Raw genomic sequence first — 24,942 nt, 5'->3', positions numbered from 1 at the left:
GGCGTGCCGCGGCAGCCGCGGGCTCCGACTCCGGGCCATGAGCCCCTCCGCGGCTCGGCGCTGAGTCCGCGTCCGGCCCCGCGCCCCAGGACCCGCCGCCGCTTGCCGGGTTCCCGAAGCCCCCTCAGGTGGGTCTCCGATCCCCCCGCCTTTGGCTGTGGGACTCCCCAGCGCCCCGAAGCCGAGACTTTCCTCCCCTCTCGCTTTTCCCCAGCTGCTGGGGCGGCTCGGTGGCTGGGGAGGGGGGCGGGGGCCGAGCAGGGGATCTGGCTGCGTCGAGAAGCTGGACTGGTTGGGGGGGTTGCGTCCGGGGCGGGGACAGCTAGCTGTCATAGGGAACCGTGCCCCCCCCCATGCATCCACCTCGGACTGCCCTCCACCCCCCACCACCCCAAACAGACACACGTATAGCCTGCGCCGTTAGGAGAACTGGAGACGCCCGCAGGTGAGGACTCTGGCTGGGCCCCTCCCCACCTCCCGGCAAGGGGGGTGGGGGATTAGCCCAGGTTTAGCTTAGCCAGGTGAAAGCCCAGTCCTGGGGACACCCTTGGCCAGGAGCTTCTAACCCTGGGTTCTGTCCATCTGGGGGAGGTTTCGTCTCAGGATGGGGTGGACTCCTGTCCCAGAGTGACCCCACATCTGGAGGGAACTCCTGTGACTGCCTGTGGAAATATTAGGACTTTCCTCTCACCCTCTGATGATTACATCTGGGGTCTCCTCTGGCCTGGGAAGCTCTCCTGGGAGAGCATTCTCTTGGCCTGCGCTGCCCCCAAAGCCCCTGCATAGAGAGGAATCCTCTTCTATGAGTGTGTCCCTTGGCCAGACACCTCTGTGCTCACACACAGAGGAAGTCTCCTACCCCAGAGGCAGTGACCTCTGGTGACAGGGATTCTGAATGGACACACATGCAGGGCCCCCCATGTGTACTTTCATCTCAGGACAATAACAGACTTCCCACCCCCTTTCCTCAGGATCCCCTGGGCAAGGATGGAACTGAAGGCCGAGGAGGAAGAGGTGGGTGGCGTCCAGCCAGTGAGCATCCAGGCCTTCGCCAGCAGCTCCACGCTGCACGGCCTGGCCCACATCTTCTCCTACGAACGGCTTTCTCTGAAGCGGGCGCTCTGGGCCCTGTGCTTCCTGGGCTCGCTGGCTGTGCTGCTGTGTGTGTGCACCGAGCGAGTGCAGTACTACTTCCACTACCACCACGTCACCAAGCTCGATGAGGTGGCTGCTTCCCAGCTCACCTTCCCCGCGGTCACGCTGTGCAATCTCAACGAGTTCCGCTTTAGCCAAGTCTCCAAGAATGACCTGTACCACGCTGGGGAGCTGCTGGCCCTGCTCAACAACAGGTGGGCGGCTCCCACCCATCCGCTAGCTGGGCTCCTTGGACTTGCATGCATCCCAGCTCCTAGCTACCTCCATCAGGGTACTTGCCTCTCTGAACCCACTGTGAAGCCCAGACATCCCTGTCCTCTAGGCCCCCCAAGCCTGCCACTCAAAGCAAAGGAATTGGGGTGCTGCTGAGCATGCACTTAAGGGCACCCAATCTCTGATCCCAGCATAGTCCCAAACAGCTCTGCTCCTACCCAGACAGAGCTGTGAGACATTAGCACCCTCTCTGGAGTGACCTTTGCCACCCTCCTGCCACTGTGTCTTGATCTTCTCCTCCTTCTCCGCTATCTTTAAAGGGCAGAGACTGTAGTATAAAAGATAGCTACGGCCTTGATGTCTCTGCCCACCTCTCCCTTACCCATGCAACCACTGCAGATCCTACAGATCCCACTATCTTCTCAGAACCCGGGGTGCAGGTCCTCTGGACTCACACAGCTCTGCAGGGCTGATTGCTCCCCTCCTCCCTGCTCCTCCCCTCCCCCAGGTTGGGTATGGGACACTGGAGACCCAGTGGTGGCAGGAATGGTCATGCTGATCCATGCGCTGCCCCTCCCCACCCCCGGGCTCCAGGTATGAGATACCGGACACACAGATGGCAGATGAAAAGCAGCTGGAGATACTGCAGGACAAGGCCAACTTCCGCAGCTTCAAGCCCAAGCCCTTCAACATGCGGGAGTTCTACGACCGTGCAGGGCACGACATTCGAGACATGCTGCTATCCTGCCACTTCCGAGGGGAGGTCTGTAGCGCAGAAGACTTCAAGGTGGTGAGTGAATCCCCTGGTGTGAGGCAGAGTCAGCCCTGCCCCCAGAGGAGGAGGAGATTAGGAACCAGGCCTCTCTTGGAGTTTGCTGCTCTGGAAGAGGACGCGGTGGGTCCCTGGGGTTTGCTTCCGTTGGGAGGGGATGTAGCTCAGCACAGGCACATGTGCTCTGTGTGAGGGTCTGAGCATCAGCCTTGTGTCCATGATGGCAGGAAAGAGAGCCCACAGTGCATAACACACAGAGGGGGACAGACACACGCGCCGGCGCCTGCCATGGCTTTGACCCCACCAAGCTTACTTTGTGGGCCACAGGTGTCAAAGCTGGACGTGGTGGTGGGTAAGCTGTGGCCTTATTACTTGAAATGAGGTCTGAGGACTATCATCCAGGAGCTTGAAAGAACTACAGGACTTAGCTACTCCACTCCCTCGACAAACTGAATCAGAATTTACATTTCAGCAGGCGGTTTGGACTTAAGTTTGGGAAGCACTGAGAAACCTGGGAAGCAAGGGAGGCTTTCTTTTAAATAGCCAGACAGGTGATTCTCTCTGTGCCACCCCTGCCCATACACACACACACACAGACATACACGCACATACTGTCCAATTGGGTTCCCCACCCCCCTTGCCAGCAAGAGCCACAGAGCCACAGAGCCAGGGTCTGAGGAAGGAGAGATTGTTTGGGGTACAGTCATGGTTGAACTGGAAGTTCTCTTTGCTTTTTTTTTCCATCCCTTAAAATGGAGATGCCCCCACAGATGGGGTGCCTCAAAGCCAGCATCCCAAAGACGGTTAGGGGAACTGACTTGAATCTCATGTGCCAGGTGATCCTGGGCAAGTCGTATAGGTTCCTGAGTGGTTACAACCAGACAGGCTGGAAAGGTTCCAGAAGACCTGGAGCCATGTATGAAAAATATCACCAGATGAGAAAATGATGCTTATAACCCTTCAGAATGCCTTGGAGACTGTCCTTCAACTTCCTGGATAAATGGCCACATTATATCTATTTTACAAATGCACAAACTGATACACAGAGAAGTAGAATGAATTGCCTGAGTTCACATAGCTGGTTAGTGACAGATTCAAGATTAGAACCCATGTCTCATTAAGTTCCAGTGAAGTGTGCTCTTTGTTAATATAGCTGATCCTGGAGTCATTGTGTCCATTTCCAATCCTTGTCATTGCTCTTTGAAAACCCAGCCTCCCCCAGGACCCCCTTGCTATCCATGCCTGCCCCTAATTCTCTGCACTCAGATATTCCCTTTCCTCCCTGCCCATTCCCTCCCCTTTTTGCTTGCTTCCTTCCAGCATTAAGGGAGCATGAACTCCATTCGTTTGTGTAGAAATGTTGTAGCTATGGTCATGCTTGTTTTTTTCTGCTGAGATTATACAAGAATGCCCAATTTTCTTACGCCTTACTCTGCAGACCAGTTTCATGTGCCTTTGTCAATCCTGCCAGACAAAGGTTACAGGACTATACTCCTTGCTGACCCAAGTGGATGGGGAGCATAGAATGGTGCATTAATGACTTCCCCCTTTTCCTTCCTCAAAACAGGAAAGTCCTGGATTCCCCAGAGCCTGAGACCAAAGGGTTCCTAGGCTCACCAATTATATACCCATGAGTAGTAAAAGTTAGGCAAAGGCAGAAGTGAAAGGCAGAGCCTTTCTCCTCTGTAACATACCTAGTATACAAGCTGAAGGGACCAACAAGAAAGAGAAAACCCATTAGCTTGGATGGCTTGTAATTTGGACAATGGACAGAATATACCTTCTCAGGTATAGTGGGGATATAATTAGTCCATAGAAAGTGTTCAGTTGAGGCTCCATCTGTCCCTCATGTCCAGAAAGATTCCAAGTGGTGATGCTAAGACGTGTTTGGTTCATGAAAATGGAGATGCTGAAATGTGATTGGTCTATGTTATCTGAGAGAACACTTCTAAGTAGACAGATGGAGATATGACTGGTTCACAAAGTTCTGGAACAGTCTGAGTTCTTCCTCTTGCTTGGGGTTGGGGCAAGGGGCGACACAAGAAGTAGTAGCCCTCAGGCCCAGCACTGGCACTTCTTGGTTCTGGGTTGCCAGGGAAGACTAGGTTTTGGATGTTTCTGAGCGCATGTCAAAGACCTGACCCTAAATCTGACTGCACCCAAACCTCTCAGCCCCTCCTTCTACCCTCTCTCATTGGCCTCCCTGCCTGCCCCTTTCCATGTCAGGAACTCTACCACTTCTGCCAATAGGAATTTTTGTTACTACACTGATGGGAGTTTGGTTGAGAGTCCATGTCTGACCTCTCCCTGGTGGAAAAGAAGGGTTCCGGCACTCTCCTCCAACTCCCTGGTACAAAGAGGCATAGACACTCCTTGCTGATGCTCCACCTTCTCTCTCTTCTACTTTGGTCTATTGGTTAACATCTGCCTCTCCATCCTTGCCATTCTCTACTAGGCCAAGTGATATGTATCTAGCCCGATGGCACTGACAGAAAGCATTTGCCTATTGGGTCAGAGCTTAGGAGAGACTGTCCTGGCATCTTCTGCTTCCTTGAAACAGAGGTTCTAACTAGGAGTCCAAGCCCTGGCTCAGAGGTTTTGCAAAATATAGTGTGATGGGTACATGTGAACTCCTCTCCAGGTTTCCAAGGGCAAAGCTCATCTAACAACGAGAACCTTGCTCATGGAGGACAGTTCAGGGGGCATAGAAAGGGCATACTCTGGTCCCTCAAAGATGCCAGCTCCTCTGGCAGGGATCTGCAGGGACAAGTATTCCCCCCAGATGTGCTTCTGAATCCAGCTCAACTGTAGGGGATGGAACTGGTGGTCACAGTGTGTTTGACGGGGTCCATCCCCCAGCAGTAGCTGAGTCAGCTTGGGAGAGTGGGGATAAATTTGGAGAACCTGGGCTAAATCTGGGAGAAACTGATTTGGAAAATCTTTGGGACTGAAGAAGCAGAGGGTAGACCTTAGTGGCTTCTCCTGAGCTACCATAAAAGCAACCAGAAACCCACTCTCAAGGACCCCTCTTCCCTGGCCACTTCTTCTCCTTTGAGGTGGGGTGCTTTGTTGCCAGGGCAACAGGGTCTGAGGCTGTGCTCTCTCCCACCCTACTTGAGGCCAGCCAGGCCACCGCAGGGCAGGAGTTCCATGGAGGGAGACCAGGGGCGCAGCTGTCTGCCAGTGTCTGGGTGGGGGCCGGAGGGAGTGAGCACAGTCGCAGCTGGTGCCAGCCTCCAGCTGCACCTTATCTGTCCCTGGCAGTGGGAGCGCCTGTGTGGCTGGAATGCTGAACAGCACCAGGGGAGGGGGCTGGCAGATGGCTGCCCAGTCAGCCCTATGCCACCCCCCTCCTCCAGCTGAGACCCAGAGCCTTTGCCTGGGGGAGAGAGAGTGGTGAATTCATTTCTGGACCCTGGAAGAGAAGGAAGGGGAGGGCAGAAAATGGAAATCTTTGGGGTGCGTGTGCAGTGGAGATAGTATTCTCTCTCAGGTGGGGGTGGAATTGGGGGATAAGGGATTGAGGGGCCTACAGGAGTCCCCCTGCCCCCGCCAGGACTCAGGGGCACAGAAACCCCCCTAACGTTCTGGAGGGGGACAGGACTCTTCAGGATCACCTAGAGGGGTGAGAAGCAGATATAAGAAGTGGGTGTAAGTGGGTGATCCTGGGACCTGGCGAGGGGAGGGAGTGTCCATCTTATATAGCAAGCTGAGCTGGGTGCAGGTCCCAGAGAGAGCCAGGACTAGCACGGGAGCTTCCTTATCCCTGGCTTGGCTCTGCTCTTTCACTGACACCCCTCACATCCATACCCCGCTCCCACTGAGTAGCAACTCAGACCAGCTCAGACCTCACTACCTGGGTCTGTTCCCTCCAGCTAGCAGCGAATGGAGGGGCTGCCAAGGGGGAAAGCTGCCCAGACTGAAGGAGGGTCCTGAGCAACTCTGCTGGGGACAGAGGCCCGGTGGTGTGTGTGGGGGCCGGGGGGGGGGGATGGGGGAGCATGCACAGATTGCAGAGGGACTGGAGAGGCTGGAGCAGAGAAGTTAACTTTGGAGGAGGGCATTCCTTCCAGCCTTACCCTTCTCTTCCTCCCTCCCTCTCTCAGAAGTGCCAGAGTGGGGAGGAAGGAGCCGGAGTAGAGTCAGCTGCAAGAATCCTGGGGACCCCGGTCGGGGTTTCTCCCTCTCCATCTCTCTCACACAAACATTCTTTGGATAACATAGTTTTCTCTCTCACCTACTCTCCCCTCCTTTCTTCCTCCTCTGCCATTCTTGACTCCACCCCTCTCCCAGCAAGGAGGCTATTCTAAGTTAATTGATCTCCTGGCAGTTGGCTAAAGTAATAGGGAATTGATGTAAGTAACTAAATGCCTCTGGGGGCAGAGTTGGAAGTGCAGAGGTTGGGGGAGCGCCTCCAAGCCTTGGGCCTTTCTCCTGCCCTGGTCCTCCGCCCTGGGAAAACTCAAAGGTACGGTCACTGCTGCACCTGGTTTGCATCCATCTGAGAAGCAAAGCGGAGGCCTGCAGGGAGGTCCTGTTTCTGCTGCGGGTGGAAGTTGCTTCTGAGCATGCTTCAATTTTGTGGAAGGCAATTTCAGTTTTGGGGCGAATGATGATGGAGACTGGGGTTGGAAGTGTAAGGCTCCGTTTGGCTCCAGTCCCTGCACTCGGGGAACTTAGAGTTAAGTGTGGTACCCAGAGAGGCTCAGAGCCTAGAAGGTGGCGACAGTAACAAAGGAAGCCTCAAGGGATAGGGAGTAATGTGCCTGGTACCAGAGGACCCTCGACATCTAGGTGGAGTCCTTCTAATCTCCCCAGCCCAGCTCAGCTATTCAGAAACTCCAGGTTTTCTTTTTATGTTTGTTTTTGTGTGTGTGTGTGTGTGAGAGAGAGAGCAACTGAGAGCGAGAGCGCAGGGGCGGGGCAGAGAGAGAGAGAGAGAGAGAGAGAGAGAGAAAGGGACAGGAAGAGAGAGAATCCCAAATGCGCTGTCAGCACAGAGCCTGACACTGGGTTGGAACCCACGAACTGTGAGATCATGACCTGAGTTGAAGTCACACGCTTAACCGATTAAGCCAGTCAGGTGCCCCAGAAACTCGTTTTATAGAATGTGTGGTGACTCTCCCCACGCCCGCTGCCATCCTCCCCCAGCAGATGCACAGCCCACTGCTCTCCAGCAGGGGTCATTGTCTGCCTTCGGCCAGGCAGCCTAGGCGCAAATCTGTCCTCACTGTAGGTCTAAGGTGGCCTCTCCAGCCAGAGGGTTGAGAACCTCCAAAGTCAGGACTCTTGTATAAGGATTCTGGGAGGCCAAACTGGGAAGCAGACAGCAAGAATGAGAAGTGGTGCCTAGTTCAGGCAGAAGGTGAGGCTGGGCGTGGGGACGCCTGGGGTCTATTTTAGGCATAGTTTCATCTGGCTTCACTTCTCAGCTTCTAGGCCCAATTTCCTGTGAGGAAAGGGGGCTTTAAGAAGGTCGCTAAATTATTCTTTGCCAAGGGGCAGCCCCTCTTTCAGCCTCTGGGACTCTCTGGCTAAGCCCACGCTGGCCCATGTGTGGAATGGACACGTGGTGCTGACTTTCCTGGACACGTGGATCAGACCTCTTCCTTGTGGCAAAAAAAAAAAAATTATAAATGTTTTTATTTATTTTTGAGAGAGAGTGTATGAGCAGGGGAGAGGCAGGGAGAGGGGGAACAGAGGATCCAAAGTGGGCTCTGTGCTCATAGCAACAAGCCTGATGCGGGGCTCAATCTCAGGAACCCTGAGATTATGACCTGAGCTGAAGTCGGACACTCAACCAACTGAGCCACCAGGTGACCCTTCCTTGTGGAAAAATTTTAAATGAGCGCAAAAAAGCTGTGTATTCACCTTGAGGGGAAGTTCTCTTAAGAAACTTTAAGGACAGAGACTCTGGCACCCCAGGTTCTCCAAGGCCACCCCCAAGGGGAAGGGAGGACAAGTTGTGATTTTTCTGAGCTACTATGAGTTCTTGGAAAGAAAACCCTTTCTCACTCTTCTTATCTGCACCTACTTCATGTGGCTGCAGTCCCGGGGGCCCTGGGAGGTGGGGCAGTGTAGCTTAGTGCTGTGTGTCTCTAATCAGTATGTCACATCATCTAGCCAGGCTGGGGACATTCCTAGGAGCGAGACTGCTGCAGTGGCCTTGACCATGGATAACAGCCAACTCAGCCTTTCTTACGACACACTCACTACATGTGTGCCCCAATTGTGCAAGCACACATGCACACCTCCATGGGGGTGTCTGAGAATGAGAGAATGTGGATGCAGATTAGGGTGTGAGATGGACGTGTGTGGATGTGCATGGGGGCACACACAGCTCAGTGTGGTTATGGGAGGGAGCCGTGTGCAGGCAGACCTCTGGTTGCATGCAGAGCACATATCAGCAAAATTAATCATCTCTTCCAGTCGAGCTTTGCAATATACAAATTCCCTTTGCTTTAGCTCATGGTCCTCAAAACTCTGGGAGGCGGGAAGGTATTAATATCTTCACTTGAAAGAGGAGGAAACTGAGGCTCAGGGATGTTAAGTGAGTTGTCTAAGGTCACATAATCAGTGAATGCCAGAGTGGGACCTTGACTTCAGATCTTCTAGGTCCAGGTTCTTTGTGTGTGACTGTAGGAGCAGATGTGTAGAGCAGGGTGGTGGGAGGAGGAGGGTTTCTGGCTTCCCAGCTTGCCATGTTCTCTAAAGAAGCAGGAGGCAGAAAGGAAAAGAAAGAGTGCAAAGGAGAAGGAACCCCAGACTCAGGTTGGCCACACCAAGTCTTTTGATTCCTCTGCATTTTCATTGCACCATTTGGCCCAATCCCAGCTTAATAGATAGACCCACCACTGGCTTTACTCGGGGTGGCTCTAGGGTAGACAAGCTCTACCAGAGGAAGTCGCATAACAGGCCAGCTTGAAATCACCTTGTGCCCATGATCAATATCCTGAAACAGGCCTGCAGTGCCTCCTGGCAACCCCGTTGTGTTTTCCTGGTCACCTTGCTCGTCCAATGACTACTGCAAACCTCTCTACTCATCTCAGACAGCCACCCTTCCTAGCCCCCCACTCAGCTTCCACAAATGACCTTGCCTCCTGCTCTAGAGAGAAGATAGAAGCCTCAGCCAAGAACTTGCCCTTCCTCTAGGCACCAATCCCCAGAGGGGAGTATTCCTCTTATCTAGGCTGAAATCTCAACCTATTCTTTCCATCTGATTTCCTGCCCATATAGAAATTTTACCCTTAAGATGTTGCCTCTCCTTCTTCTACTGTCAGTCTCTCCCTCTCCAGTGGAACCTACCTACTGACACTGAAACTTGTTTATGATTCTCCCATCTAGAAATACATAGCTAACATGACAGCTATCATCTATTGAGCACTTACTGTGTATCCGGGTCGAGGTTAAGGTAAAAACCAAAACCAAAGGTCTCTCAACTCCATAGCTCCTTCCAGCTCCAGCTTGCACACTATCTCTCTGCCTCCTTTCACAGACAAAATTCTGGATAGTGATGTATATTCTACTGTCTCCATTTTCTCATCTCAAACTCACTCTTCAATCTACTTCAGGCTGCCTTCTGACTGCCCCCAGCACTGCACCAAAAATGGTTCTAGCTACGGCCACCAGGGACCTCCATGTGGCTGGATCCTGCAAACATTTTTTATCCTTAATCTCTGAAAAACATTCAAAAATGGTTGACCACCTCCTCTTTTTAAAACTGTTCTGTCCTGACACCTACACTCTCTTGATTTACCTCCTTTGTCTAGTTCCTCCTTCTCTGTCTCATTGCCAGTTCATTCTCTTCTACTTGGCCATTCACTGTCAGCACTGCTCAAGTTTCAATCCCAAGCATTTCTCTTCTTATAAATCATGAGGGCACAATTTAGCGGTGCAACTTGATGAATTTTTCATTAGTATATTTTTACATTGGTGTATCCTTTTTTTACATATAAGATTTTCTTTTTAAGTAATCTCTATACCCAATGTGGGACCCAAAGCTCTGACTCCAAGATCAAGAGTCACATGCCCTACCGACCGCTAGCTAGGCACCCCTACATTGGTGTATCTCACAATGTAATATTTTACATATTATATCAGTATGTCCTTACATTGACATAAAAGTGTAAACATTTCTGGCACCCTGGAAAGTTCCTTTGGGCCCTTTCCTAGTCAATACCACCCCGTAAGAGTTAACCATTATTCTGACTTCTGTCAGTACAGGTAAATTCCACCTGATCTTGAAGTCACTAGACTATATATATCCTCCATACACACTTTTGCGCCTGTCTTCTTTTGCTTTTGATTCTGTCTGTGAGATTGTCTCATTTGGTGTGGTTGGTAGTCAGCTCTTTGTTGATGCTGCATTGTATCTCATTGTGTAAATACACCAACATGTGTTTACTCATTCTACTCTTGCTAGACATTTGGGTTGTAACAAATGTACTAGTTTTTTGGCTATTATAAATAAAGCCACCGTGAACATTTTTGTTTATGTTTTTTAGTTGTCATAGGTACTCATTGCTTGGGTATATAACTAGGAGCTGTGGTTACGTTACAGGTTGGGATTCTGTTTAGCTTCAGTGGATAGTGACAAAGCAGTCTTGCTTGTTCGTTCGTTCTTTCTATCTTTCTTCCTTTCTTTCACTTTCTATTCTATTCTTGGGCCTTCTCATCTTCACTTGTGACTTCAGTCAGCATCTGTACACCAGCAAGTGCCAGATGTGTGCCTCGGTCCAGCTCTCTCCTCTTAGCCTCAGCGCCAGATGACCAATCTCCTACTTCACATCTCCACTTGGCTGTCCCCAATGTGCAGAGCCAAATTCCTCATCTCATCTCCTGAACTAGTCCTCGCCTTGTGTTCTGGCCTGGCGAGCCACCCCACCATTCAGCCACTTATGCGGACTAGAAACCATCCCTGACACTCTGTCTCCCTAACCTCCTTTAATGAGACCTGCCGCCATTGCCTCCTAAATATCCCTGCCCTGTTGCCCCACACCAAGCCAGCCCACTACTCCCTGTCTTACCTAGACCCTCTAGTGATTTCATAACAGGTCTTCCAGCAACCCCTGTGGCCGTTCCAGAGTCCTCTCTTCAAACACTGCTCTGTCACTTGAAATCCTCCCATGGTGTGCCTCCCATTGTCCTTGCGCCAGAATCCTTGCTAGGGCCTTCAAGGCCCTGAAAGGTCTGGGTCCTGCCTGTTTCTCCAGCCTGTTCTTACCCTGCTCTGGCTCTCCGGCTACATATTCCTCTGCTTAGCTCTCTTCTTCTGTGGTCTTCAGGGCCTTTGCATGACTCTGTTCTCCAGAATACTCATTCCCCTTGCCCCCACTCCCCACCCCCATGCAGACCTTTACCTAATTATGCCCCCTTATTCTTTAGATTGCAATTCAAACATCACTTCCTCAGAGAAACCTGCTTTGATTCCTAAGGCGGGGTCAGAGCTCCCTGTCATTCACTCACAGAGAGGCATATTGTTTTTTTCATGACACTTATCATAGTTTGCAATCAAATACTTACTTTTGCAATTTTTAGAAAACAGTGTCTGTCTCCCCCATTAGACAGTAAGCTCCACAAGGGTAAGATCCTGGTCCTTTATATATATATATATTTTTTTTTTTAAGTTTGTTTATTATGAAGAAATAGGGACTTGGGGGAGGAGGATCTCATGCCCATTACTTGCTCTCCATGAAACCTGAACAGATCATTGTGCCTCAGTTTCCTCATTTGCCAAGTGGGGGTGAAGTTACTCAAACCTGCTTATTTCGCTACGTTGTTTAAGGATCCCATGAGATATCAATTGAAGAGCATGAGACATTGTACAGATGTTGAGGGCGAGGGAGTTTAGAAAGACACGCGGAGAAAAGGCAGAAACCACTGAGTTGCCACACAGCTTAAGAGCAGAGCTGAGCGGGGAACAGCACAGGGAAGGGTTGCATCCTTGGACAGAGGGTTCAGACTCGAGTGCTGTCCTACCTACGTGTCTGCTTGGCCATTTCCCCTGGGGTCTCTGTGTGTGCTTGGGGGTCTGTGTGTGCTGCTTGATACCTTCCTTACCTCCCATTACTGTGAAAACTTTGGATTTGTCTACTGGAACAAGATGAGGTGGGAGAGAATGTTAGAGGATGGAGGAGGGAGGAAATGCGTGCATATGTGTGTGTGTCTGTGTGTGTGTGTGCGCGTGTGTCTTTGTTGCCCCACAAGGCAGCTGTGTGTAGTGATGTGTAGGTGTGCAGTGTAGGTCTTTGTGTTGGTGTGGGGGAAGAAGTGTCCTGCCATGCTGGATTTGCCGTCCTCCGAAGCTGCTGTGTGTGTGCGTGCCCTTCTCTCTGGTGAAGCCTCACAGTGGAAGTGTCCCCTGCCTTGGTTTCTTCCCTCAGGAAGTCTAAGCTAGGCTCCTTCCAGAAGTCTGAAGGAGGGGAACAGTGCCCTCTAGTGGGTGTGGGACACATGGGCAGCTGCAGCTTCCCCACCCACACCCCAGGCCTAGAACTTACCTCTGAAACACGTCCTGAGGATGCGCAGCCTGCTAGAAGCTGAGGTCTGGGGTGAGGGGGTGGGGGGCAGTGCAGAGAAGATGCATATGGGACCAGAAAGAGGAAAGGAACCCATGAATTCATACAGAAGAAGCCTGAGGACAACAGCTAAAGGAGGGGAGGGCCGTAATCTCTCTCCTCATCTCTTCAGTGACCTCTCTGGTTGCCCTGGGTGTTCCTGGTCTTTTTTGGTTCTAGTTTCTTCACATGGTCCTTGGGTCTTGCTCTTTTATTCTCATAGTCCCTGTCTTCAAGAAGCTATGGGTCACTACTCATGCCTGAAGGGGCTTGAGCAGAATTGGACCCTTCATTCAGTGCCCTGAGTGGGTACTAACTATGCCCTGTGCTATCAGGGAAGGCTTCTTGGAGGAAGTAATATGTTTATAAAGTCTTGAAAAATGAAATTCTCCAGATAGAGTCCAGGGAAGGCATGGAGCTGTGGATGAGCCTAGCGTGTATGCAGAATGGGAGAAGGGCAGGGTGGCTACGCACTGGACTGCTGTGGACTGATGGGGAAGGGAGGCTGGAAGGTAACTTGCAAAGGTCTCATAGCTCCTCTTGAGATGGGGGTGATTTTACCAAGAGGTACTGGGGCTTGAAAGTCTCTACACAGGAGAGTGGTCAGAATTACATACAGAACTATATAAGGTGGGGAGAAACTATTAGGAGGCAGGGGATTGGGAAGAGCAGTCGGAAGGCCATTGTATAGTTAAATGAGGTAGAGGCCAGTCTGAGGGCAATGGTGAAAGAGTGGAGATGGGCCAGAGCTCAAACACCAAGCTTCTTCTGGGGCCTCTGTGTCCCTGGCAGCAAAGCTGAGGCCAAAGATCCTACATCAGTCAGTTCTGCTGGAATCTGGCACCCGGCCTCCTGATCCCCAACACACTCCAGGGTCTCTGCATGAAAATGGAGAAGGGAAGAGGTGTGGGAGCAGGGAGGGAGGGGAGAAGAGGAGGGGGAAGGAGGTCTGGGGCTTTGTGCCGGTTAAGGAAGGGCAAGGCTGAAGTAAACTCATATGACCCCACTGCTTTTCTCTGGCCCTGCAGAGGAAGGGTTAACAAGCTTCCCCTCCCTCCCTCCCTCCCTTCCTCTCCTCCCCCCAGGTCACCTTCTAGGCCCTGGAGACTTGGCTAGTGGCTCAAGTTCCTGAATCAGTGGCCCTGAGTAATCAGAGTGCACAGAGGGGCCAGGGGCCAGGGAGCAGAGAATGGTAAATGGGGGGCAAGTCTCTATGAGGCTGAGGGTTTGGGGAACACTCCAGATTGGTTCCTGACACCCTCCACCTGACCTAGCAGTTTGCTCTGATCTCAATTTCTTCCACCTACCAGACAGAATTCCTCGAACTCCTCTCCTGGATGGTTGAGGGGTGGGCAAGCTGGGAGGGGGAGTGGTGGTCTGCCAGGAAGCTTTTCAGCTGCAAGAGATGGGGTCCCTCCCCCTGCCCCGCCACTGGTGCCGGGAACTGGCCATAAATGAGTCTGTGGTCAGTGAGAGACCTCTGCTAATGGAACCTGGGCTGACCCCCAAGCCACAGAAGGGAAAGGTGGAGGAAGGGAAAGTGACCTAAGTGTTGCTCAGCACAGGGGAGGGTGCAGACTTGAAGCTGAGCCAGAATCAGGGGAGGGAGGGGAGGAGGATAAATGGGGTCAGGGACTGGCTTGAGGGAAACTGGAGGTCAAGGCAATGATTACAGGGGAATTAGGGTTCAGGAAGTAACAGGGTGAATTGGGGTCAGGGGAGTGACTGAAAGGGAACTGGGGTCTTATGTGAGTATTAGGAGATGGTGGGAGTATGGTCAGTGAAATAATTGGGGGGGATTATGAATCAAGGGAAGTCATGGAGGAATCAGAGGTCCAAGAGAGAACCTAGAGAGTGTGGAAGCTCTGATATCTCAGGGGAATGGCTGTGCCAGTTGAAAACGGGTGTGAGGACCCAGAATTGGGATAGGAAGGCCAAGGGAGATGGTGAGGAGCCTATGGGATGGTGACAAGGAGCTTGAATGTCATGGAGGAGGGGCAAGGACTGTGGCTCTGGGCTGTGGGAGCAAAGGAGTCTGCTAGGTCCCATCTCACCTGGAGCCTCTAGGCTCACTCATCTACGGTTTCCACTGTCTTTGACCCTCTCTGTCCTGCTGGAGTTGGTGACAGGAAAGGGGCTCCCTCCTCTCCATCAGCCTCCTTTTCCCACCACCATCCATTATTCATCAGGCCCAGAGGCCCGCCCTCCCCAGCTGAACACGCAGGTCCTCCTCCCCACACCCCGCCCAGTCTCAGCCCCATCGCAGCCACACTGCCACGGAGGCCCTGGCAGAGGACAGCTGGCCGGCAGCGGCAGCGGCAGCGGCGGCGGCGGCGGCGGGGCAGAGGAGATCTGGCAGAAGGTCTGTGTGCCTGGCCCTGCTGGACCCTGCCTGAGATCACATCTGTCTCTTCCTTGACCTGCCAATCCCCCGTGCCAGCAACCCCTGGAGAAGATGCCCATCCAGATCTTCTGCTCTCTGTCATTCTCCTCTGGAGAGGAAGCCCCAAGGCCCTTGGGAGATGTTTGGGGTCCCCACCAGCGGCAGCAGCAAGACAACTCAGAGTCAGAAGAGGAAGAAGAGAAGGAAAAGGAGGCAGTGAGGAAGGAGACTGGAGAGGGGGATTCGCCCATGGATTTGGTGGCCTTTGCTAATAGCTGCACCCTGCATGGCGCCAACCACATCTTTGTGGAGGGGGGTCCAGGGCCGAGGCAGGCCCTGTGGGCAGTGGCCTTTGTCCTGGCACTGGGTGCCTTCTTGTGCCAGGTAGGGGACCGCGTTGCCTATTACCTCAGCTACCCGCACGTGACTCTGCTAGACGAGGTGGCCACCACAGAGCTGGCCTTCCCGGCGGTCACCCTCTGCAACACTAATGCCGTGCGGCTGTCCCAGCTCAGCTACCCTGACTTGCTCTACCTGGCCCCCATGCTGGGGCTGGATGAAAGTGATGACCCTGGGGTGCCACTGGCCCCACCGGGGCCTGAGGCCTTCTCTGGGGAGCCCTTTAACCTGCACCGCTTCTACAATCGCTCCTGCCACCGGCTAGAGGACATGCTGCTCTATTGTTCCTACTGCGGGGGGCCCTGTGGCCCTCACAACTTCTCAGTGGTGAGTGGGGGCCTGGGCTGGGCATTGCACCCTAAGAGTGTCCGACATGGCTCGCCCTGACCATCACCTCCTGGGGCTGGGCTGCTGACCACCTCCCCCGCCTCACCTGGGCCACCCACACTTTCTGACCTGCCTCAGAGAGACCTGGCCCCAGCTAGTTCCGGGAGCCCCAGGGTCTGGCACTGGGCTGCTATTTTCAGGTCTGTGCCATGCTGCTCTTCCTGGTAGAGTCTTGAAATTCACCTGTGCTAGTTGGCAATTAGTTGCTGCCCTGAGGCCCCTGGTGTCTCCCTAAATATTCTCTAGCATCTCCAGCCCTTTCCCAGATCTCCCCGCAATCCAGCAGGGCCTAGGACCTTGGTCTGTCTTTGGGGTCAACCTTTGGTCTGATGGTGGTACCTATGCCTGGTCTTAACAATTTTGACTGTCACCCCTGGACTGGAGCTGGGGCAGGTATCACCTAATCTCTGGAGGCCCAGAAGAGTGTGGAAGGGACATGGAGGGGTGGGGCCACCCCCAACTCCACCCCACCATGCCTCTTCTTAGTAATGACTACAGCAGGGACTTCAGTGCATCGTTATATGGTCTTTCAGTTCTCCTCCTACTGTGTGTGTGTGTGTGTGTGTGTCTGTGTGTCTGTGTGTGTCTGTGTCTGTGTGTCTGTGTGTCTGTCTGTATATCTGAGGGAGAACAACGAGCCTCCTCTAAATCCCCCCCTTCCCTCCAGCTCTGAGTGAGTGAGGATCAGGAAAGCCATCAATGGGAGTCAGCCTCACGCTTGTCCTCCCACTCTGGAGTCTAGGGTCCTTGCTGAGGCACCAAGCCAGCACCCTCTCTCCTCCCCAGTTCAGCTTCCAGTTCTGTCTGGACTGAGCCCTCTCCTGCCCCCTCCAGGTGCCAGATGCCAGACCTTCCCTTCCCCCTCACCTGCCTCCAGTCCCCCACCTGGTTCATAGTGCAGGAGCAGGTGGGTGTCATCAGTGTGTTCTGGACCAACTGCAGGCAGGGACCTCAAGGTTTTGGCCACTGGACCTCAGACGGGCCAAGAAATATAGGAAAATGGAATAACAAAGGGGTCAACCTGGCTGCCTCTGGACCTAAGGGTAGAGCAGACACTTCTCACACAGAACCACCAGGTGGCAGCAGCAGTTCACTGGTCAACCTCACAGCCCTCCGCGCAGGCAGAGCTGGAATTCTTGCCCATCTGGGGTCCCTCACTTTCCAGATGGAGGGTGGGTGTGGATGTGTGTCTGGAGCCTGTGACTGAGTACCACAAAACGTCATTGTGAGGCTGGGGGATTGAGAGTCATTGGAGTTCTCCCTCTACCTCATCTCTGGACCTTACCCACAGAATAGGGGAAAGCATGTGTTTTCTTTTTCTGGATGGGGGAGGAGGCTGTTGCAGGAAAGGGGAGGGCGATGGGTACTCTATTCCCTAGGAATCTCCACACACACACCCCCACGGCTCTGGTCTGGCCTGATACTGTCTTTCTCTTTCCCTGGACTATGTCTGTACTGACCTTCTGACTTGCTTTGTGGACTTTGTCACCATCAAGCAGTAGTAAAAGCAGCTTCACCCCATTTGTGGAAACCTGGAAACATTCAGGCAAGCTGTAGGGAGAGGGCCATAAAGAACTGGTTCATTCTTCTTTCTGTGGCTGTGTAATCAGAGTTGTGATAAGGGCTGCTCTGAGGGACTGGGTGGAAAGACTGCCCCCAGGGCTCAGATCTCCTCTGAGGCCCTCATGGTTCTGTACAAGCATTGCCAAGCATGTCTGGGTGCTCAGTACCAAATCCTTGGAGAGGAGGTGCTGGTACTTGGGTGAGCATGGTCCTTGAGATGGCAACTGGGTCTACTTTCAGGTTCTGGTGATGATGGGACAATGACAGACATAAGGGACTACTTGCTAGAGAAAACTAAACCGCTTACCTTGGTTTGGGGGAAGGAGCTTGGGGAGAGCACGATGTCAGATGCCTGGGGCAAAATCCAGGAGAAGAGAAGATCTATCTCAGAAGGCCTCAGGCACCTAGTGGTAGTGGGAAGTTGTCACATACAGGGCTAAAGGGGCACAGGGAAGCGGCGATGCTATGCAGGGCGCTCTCCTGGCAGGTTCTGTAGCCACGGAGGGCCTAAACCACTGCCAGAACATTCTCAGAGGGGAGAAGGGTGGGGGAGGATGAACGCCCTGATCTCTGTCTCCTTCTGCCCTCTGATCCCTTATTGATAGCTCCCATTGGCCACCCTGAACCCAGAGCCTGTCTAAGGGGCAGAGGAGCACGGACAGCACACCCCGCCGGGATCAGCTTTCCAGGGCACAGAGCAGGGCAAAGAGGGGCAGAGAATGAGTGAGGAGGAGGACAAATGGAGAATGGGCTGCACAGAAGGAATCCTTCCTGAGCAGTTGAGGGTTTTGGGGACAGCCCTTGGTAGGTAGCGGGGTGCTGCCAGGACTCTCAGGTTCTCCACTCTGCCCTCGCCAGGTCTTCACACGGTACGGAAAGTGCTACACCTTCAATTCGGGCCGAGATGGGCGTCCACGGCTGAAGACCATGAAGGGTGGGACTGGCAATGGGCTGGAGATCATGCTGGACATCCAGCAGGACGAATACCTGCCCGTATGGGGAGAGACTGGTATGTCACTTCTCTCAGGGGCCCCTTCCCATGGCCCTAGTCATCAGCCTCCACCAGGGGACCCCTGAGCTCCGCTGTAGGACTTGAGGCAGGACTTGGACTCTCCCTCCTTCTTCCTACCATCTTGCCTTCTCCATCTCTGACTCTACCTGACTGCCACCCTCACAGTTCTCTGGCTCTCCCTTCCTGGTTCAGTTACTCTCCAGGGTAACCAGCCATTCCTTTCCATCAGTGGCCGCCACTTGCTCTATAAATAACTGCCTCTCTTCTTGGGCCGTCTGCAGTCAGTCTGGTCTCAGGGGGCCTTGGGGCTGAGAGAGATGGGCAGAACAGACAAAAGGAAAGGGAGAAATAGAAAGTGTCTGGGAAAGAATTTAAGACACCAAGATGCACAACGGAAGCCAGGTAAGAAAAGTATGTAGGTTGCAGGGTTCATCAGGGCAGCATGGAGTTAGCGAACCCGAAAGGAGCCTGGGGATGGGTGAGGGCCCCCACAGACTAACAGACTAACCCCTCCTCCTGTCCCAGTGAGCACTGTACTTACTCCAAGGAGAGGTGCCACAGCCCCAGCTCTGAAGGAAGTTAGGGAGTCAGAAGCCTTCCCAATACACAACCCCCTCATTCCCATAGATGAGACGTCCTTCGAAGCGGGCATCAAAGTGCAGATCCACAGTCAGGATGAACCTCCCTTCATCGACCAGCTGGGCTTTGGTGTGGCCCCAGGGTTCCAGACCTTTGTGTCCTGCCAGGAGCAGCGGGTGAGAGGACCACGGGAAGCTGGTCCCAGGGTGGGGTGTTGAGGGGTCGAGATGGAGTGGTGGGCAATGAATACAGGAGGGACAAGTGAGCTAGGGTCTGGGTACCAGTCTGACTAGTGAGACGCATGGATGAACAGGAATGCTCTGTAAACTCTGAGACCCTCAGAGTTTGCGGAGGGAGAGGGGGCAGGACTCCTGAGTTCTGCGTCTTGTCAGAGAAGTCCATCAAGGTGACTCGGGGAGAAGTCCCCACACCCCCCAGCTCCCTGGCTCTCCCAGCAGCTCATCTACCTGCCCCCGCCCTGGGGCACCTGCAAAGCTGTTACCATGGACTCGGATTTCTTCGACTCCTACAGCATAACTGCCTGCCGCATCGACTGTGAGACACGCTACTTGGTGGAGAACTGTAACTGTCGCATGGTGCACATGCCAGGTCAGGCCCCAAAGCTCCAGACCCAAACTTGGGGCCCCGCAGCCTGCATTGCCAATCACCAGCTCCCCATGCATACCAACCACCTGCCAACATGGAAGCAAGACTAACTAGCTTCTCCCCACCCCGGTTCTAGCCCCATCCATGTTCCTATGGCTCTTGTCCTTCTGACCTCAATTCTTGCCTGTACCTATAGGAAAGTGTGGGAAGGGTCCAAGAGGGATGTGGACTGTAGGGTGAGTCACCTTCAGGACAGACTGGGGGATGGCTAGTCCTGCCCTCCCACCTTTTCCTAGCTTCCAGTTTCTAGGCCCTTGATACCACCATCATCACAAGACCCCTTTAATCTCCATCCTGCACCACTGTCTTTTCTCCTTTGTTAGGGGATGCCCCATACTGCACTCCAGAACAGTATAAGGAGTGTGCGGATCCTGCTCTGGGTGAGCACCCCTGTCCTGGGGCGGTCTTGGGAGGAGCCACATGCATGGGGGTTTAGACCAAGTTCCCAGAAGCTTCAAATAACTCCTGGATCGGGCTTCACTTGAACTCTCTCTCCTGTGTCTGACCTCAGCAAGGCAGGGAATAGCATCTCTAGAGGCTCCTGTGAAAAATGAACTGGGATCACCAGGGAGGGGCCCTCACTTTCTCTCAGTGTCTCAGCTGGTTAACCCCTCAGGGCCCTGAGGCAATGAGATATAGGATTGCAAAATATCCATGGGGAGCTGGGTGAGGATCAGCACAGGGCAGGCACAGGGCTGAGGCAAAGGACAGGTCAGAAAAAGAGAAGGGGGTCCAGGTTTGCTTTGGACAGGGCCAGGATGTTCATGTTGGGAAGGTGCTGGCCAAAGGACCCCACTCAACTGGTGCGTCTCACCTGGTCGGGCACAGACTTCCTGGTGGAGAAGGACCAGGAGTACTGTGTGTGTGAAATGCCCTGCAACCTAACCCGCTATGGCAAGGAGCTGTCCATGGTCAAGATCCCCAGCAAAGCGTCAGCCAAGTACCTGGCCAAGAAGTTCAACAAGTCTGAACAGTACATAGGGTAAGGGCTCTAACTGCACAGGGCAGGGCCCTTGGGCTGGGACTTGCAAAGGGTATAAGTGGGCTTTGAGGGTCCAGCAGACAGGAGGAGGCTGAGATAACAAGGGGAAGGCAACCAAAGGGTCTAGGGTGGGCATGGAAGGCAGATCTAGCTGGAGCAAGCAAAGGAAGCACCTCTTTCCTCCTTGCTTCATTCTCTATCTTCATCCTCACTGCTACAACTGGGGTCACACCTTGCTTGCTGGTGTGCAGAACGTCTTTTCATAGATGCCATCACATTTAATCCTTATGACAGTCCTAAAAGGCAGGTACCCCCATTGACATCTCATTTTATGGAAATGGAGACAGATTCAGAGAGGATAACTTGCTAAGGTCACCTAGCTAGTAAGGGACAGAGATGTGACTTGAACCTAGGTCTCCTCCCCCAACCCCTTTGCAGGGAGAACATCCTGGTGCTGGACATTTTCTTTGAAGTCCTCAACTATGAGACTATTGAGCAGAAGAAGGCCTATGAAATTGCAGGGCTCCTGGGTGAGCTGCTCATGGCACTGTCCCCTTCCCATGCTATGGGCATGGTGTGACACTCTACCACTCAAAGCAGGCTGCCTCCCTCTGTCCCACAAGTTCCTTTCTCTCATGCTGTCCCCCTCGGTCCTTTCCCCAAACTCTGTTGTCTTGGTATAGAGTGGGAGGAGGGGGCTGAACCTTCTCTTAGGGCAAAGTGGTAGAGACAGGCCTGTGAGCATGAATGGGGGACTCTTTCATAAACCTTTGAAAATTTGCCCAGAAAATGAATGTTGGGGTATTTTATATTTTCTGAATAATACCTGTCCACTTTAGAAAAGAAAAAAAAAAAGGCAGAAAAGCATGAAGAAAATAAGAACCCCACCAGAATTGCTTTGTGCTCCTTCTGTATAAAGGCTGTAGATCTATTTGCAAATACGACTTAACTGTCCCTGTTCCAGTAAGCTCTGCTGCTTCCAAGGTGTCCTGACACCACTGTCCTCCCTGTGCCCCCTCCCCTGCAGGTGACATTGGGGGACAGATGGGCCTGTTCATTGGGGCCAGCATCCTCACAGTACTGGAGCTCTTTGACTACGCCTATGAGGTACTTGTGGGTGGGATGTCAGGGCGGGGCCACAGCGCTGCAGGGTTCCAGCCTGCCCAGCCACTCACCTCTGTCTCAGGTCATTAAGCACAAGCTGTGCAGAAGAGGAAAGTGCCAGAAGGAGGCCAAAAGGAGCAGCGCAGACAAGGGTGTGGCCCTTAGCCTGGATGACGTCAAAAGACATGTGAGGGAGCAAGAGAGGGGTGCCCTCAGGCCCTGTCCCTTCCCCCCCAACCCCAGGACCACCCCCCTCACCACCTCTTCTCCTTTGCCTCCCCCACGCCCCGGTACCACCTGTGGCCCTTCTGATAACCAGTACCTGTCCTGTGCCGTTCCCCTAGAACCCGTGTGAGAGCCTCCGGGGCCATCCTGCCGGGATGAAGTATGCTGCCAACATCCTACCTCACCATCCGGCCCGAGGCACTTTTGAGGACTTTACCTGCTGAGCCCCGCAGGCCACTGTACCAAAGGCCTAGGTGGGGAGGGCTGGGAGAGTAAGGGGGCCTCAGCTGCGCCCCCCCACATCGGCCCTGGGGACTCACTCCCCGCTCCCAAGGTAGTCCCCTACTCCTGGTCAGTCCTTTCCTCTTGACTGTGGTGAGGAAGGAGTCTTGACCATCGAGCCCTCTCCCTGCCTCTATTCCATTCTTTTTATTTTTACTGAAACTAATCAAAAAATTAAAAAACTAAAAAACTAAAAACTAAAAAGAGAGAATGGGGCAGGTGACCTCAGGCTGCCCCTCTCTGCTCCATGCTGCCTCCCCCAGCTCCCAGCCTGAATTATGTCTGTCTGGCTGTCTGTCATCTGACTGTCCACCTACATTCTGCTGCCACCCGGCACCAAAGCCCCTCCCTGTGGGGGGTGGAGGGGATCCTTGGGGTCTGGAATTTGGCCCCAAATCAGAGAATGTACCTTGAAGGGGAGGGCTAGTTGGGGGGGGGGCTTCCCCAGCCTTAAGAGACCCTCTCAGCCCAGTGACCCCCCCCTCCAACCCCAAGTCTCCAGGCAGGAACTAAGACCCCAGTCCCCATTCCCACCCCCTTCCATGTGAAGTCTCTATCTAGGGAGTTGGGGATGGGAATCCTCTGAAGAAGTGGATGATGGGGGGAAGATGTGGCCCCGGTGCTGTAGGCCGCATCCTGCTACCTACAAGTTCACTCCCACCCCAGAACTGCTGGAGAGAAATCCCAAGAGGTAGCACTCCTCTACCGTCCCATGAAAGATCTAGCTGGTTGCAGTCTAGCTCGGGGAGAGGGGCACTGGTGCCTAACCTCACTGGTCCCTCTCCCAGGGGCCCCTGTAGAGGGCCGCATCCATAAATTTTCTTATGGAACTCTCCCAAGTCCTCTTTCCCAACTTCATTTGCTTCTCTCAACAACCTCATCTGCATTTTCTATTTCTATATGATACAGACTCTATATTGCTATATCTCTGTATATACTTTCCCCTAACTCTGTCCGTCTCTACCCCATCCCCTTTTGTCTCTAAGAACCATCCTCCTGCTCCAAGTCCCCCTTTCTGTGTTTCTACTCCCTCCCTGGTCTCTGAATGCCTTCGCCTGTATAAAGAGTTGGACTCTCTCCCCTGGTGTCTGTACTGTGTACACACATCCCTCTGAGAAGCACAAGGAGACGACACGCGCATTGTAACCTTCGCACTGTCTCGGTGGCGACATAAAGGAAGCTGTGAATCACAAGCTCTGCCTCTTTCTGGCCTCACCCTCTCCCACCAACCCGGGCATCCTATGCCCTCCCCGTAGCCTTAACATTCTCTCCCGTTTCACAATCCCAAAGCCCTTTGCCTGGCTGACTGTGGCCTCCCCAGGGAAGGGGTAGCTACAGAGAGAGCCCTCACCCAGGGAGGGGAGATCTGCTCTGTACACTAAGCCAAGGGTGTCAGAGACAAGGGGAGCTGTGGATTGGTGACTCTTGTACCTGGAGCAGTGGGGTGCTGACGGACAGAAGTTGAGGTCCTCAGTCAGTGACCTTTCCTTCCTTCTGAGTGCCCAGCCTCCTTTCCTCACCTGATACCTAAGCCCACCACTTGTATTTTCTGGTGAGGTATGGTTTGGTAATGGTGGGAAAAATATACAGGCCTAGAGGGGAAGTTGAAAGCTCTGCTCTTCTGTCTCTCCCTTCCTATCTTAATGAGAAACTAAGTGAGGTAGTGGGCCTGCCATGCCCCTTCCCCCAGGCACTCCCCCTAGGCCAGAGCCCTACCTTTTCCCAGGTCTTCACCCAACTGTCTCTTGGTCTCCAACCTCAGAACAGGACCTGTGGCAGGTCACCTGTGCATTGGCCTGGAGCTAGAAAGTGAGGCTCTGGGACGTTGGGGAACTCTTGGTTCCTAGAACTTCCTTGGAGATCAGACCTCTCCAGAGGGAAGCAGGAGGAAGGCCAAAGGGTGTGCACTGGATGGGGAACAGCACGCAGGGCTATGGGTGACGCATGCCTCTGGTCTAATAAACTGGGTTTCAACCATCTCTTCAGTTGTTGTTCTTCTCTTATTTGAATAGTATTTGGGCCTTTCCACGAAGTGCCTAAAACTGTGCTTAGCTTAGGGCCAAACAACGGGAGAACTAAGGAGGTGTGAGCAAGGAGACCCTGGTCCTCCTGGGATGGGACAGACTGGCCATCACACCAGGTATGGTTTGAACCACTGGGCAGGGAAAGAGGAGGAGAGGTCAAAGGCCTCTGGGGTCAAAGGTCCCAAAGAGAAGTCCTAGCACAAAGGATTCTTTGGAGAGCGGGCAGGGTCAAAATCCAAAATAAAATCTGGAAACAGGTTAGGTTTTAAAGTTCAGGGACAAAGTTGGGTTCAAGTTCTGGTGTGAGGGTGTGAGGTAGTTATTGATGCACTGTATTATCTGTGGAATGAGCTCTGGGCTATGAGCCAGAAGATGTTGATTCTGGGCTTTGGCTTTATTGCTAACTTGGTTGATCTTTGCCAAGTCATTCACTAAGATCAGCTTTCCAGTTTGTAAAATGGAATAAACGGAGCATTGTCCTCTTCAGCGCCCCCAGGCTTACAGTAGTAGAGAAGGAAACAAAAAAACAAAGCGCTTTGGAAATTTAAATCTATTGCGCCTAGATGAAGCCATTTCTCCATCAACCCCATCATCAGAGCGTTGAGGTTGAGGTGTGGTCCTTCTTTCCAGGGCCTCGCCT

The 24,942-nt window shown here is 53.1% G+C and overlaps 1 protein-coding gene across 2 annotated transcripts; it reads left to right on the top strand.

Moving 5' to 3' along the window:
* Positions 1-6: 6 nt before the first annotated feature.
* On the top strand, positions 7-22,474 carry ASIC1 (acid sensing ion channel subunit 1). 2 transcript variants are annotated; one of them, XM_029955381.1, is made up of 12 exons: positions 7-128; positions 972-1,349; positions 1,963-2,158; positions 18,287-18,437; positions 19,068-19,195; positions 19,478-19,628; positions 20,009-20,065; positions 20,514-20,667; positions 21,106-21,197; positions 21,695-21,774; positions 21,854-21,958; positions 22,116-22,474. In XM_029955381.1, the coding sequence occupies exons 2-12, from the start codon at positions 988-990 to the stop codon at positions 22,218-22,220; spliced, it is 1,581 nt and encodes a 526-aa protein (XP_029811241.1). In that variant the 5' UTR covers positions 7-128; positions 972-987; the 3' UTR covers positions 22,221-22,474. The 2 variants fall into 2 exon arrangements, with proteins under 2 accessions (XP_029811241.1, XP_029811240.1); XM_029955380.1 differs by lacking the exons at positions 7-128; positions 972-1,349; positions 1,963-2,158 and adding an exon at positions 15,048-15,805.
* The last annotated feature ends 2,468 nt before the right edge of the window (positions 22,475-24,942 follow it).

Source organism: Suricata suricatta, chromosome 10 (assembly GCF_006229205.1).
Source record: "Suricata suricatta isolate VVHF042 chromosome 10, meerkat_22Aug2017_6uvM2_HiC, whole genome shotgun sequence".
NCBI classification, from domain to species: domain Eukaryota; kingdom Metazoa; phylum Chordata; class Mammalia; order Carnivora; family Herpestidae; genus Suricata; species Suricata suricatta.
This window is presented reverse-complemented; position numbering and strand designations above follow the sequence as displayed.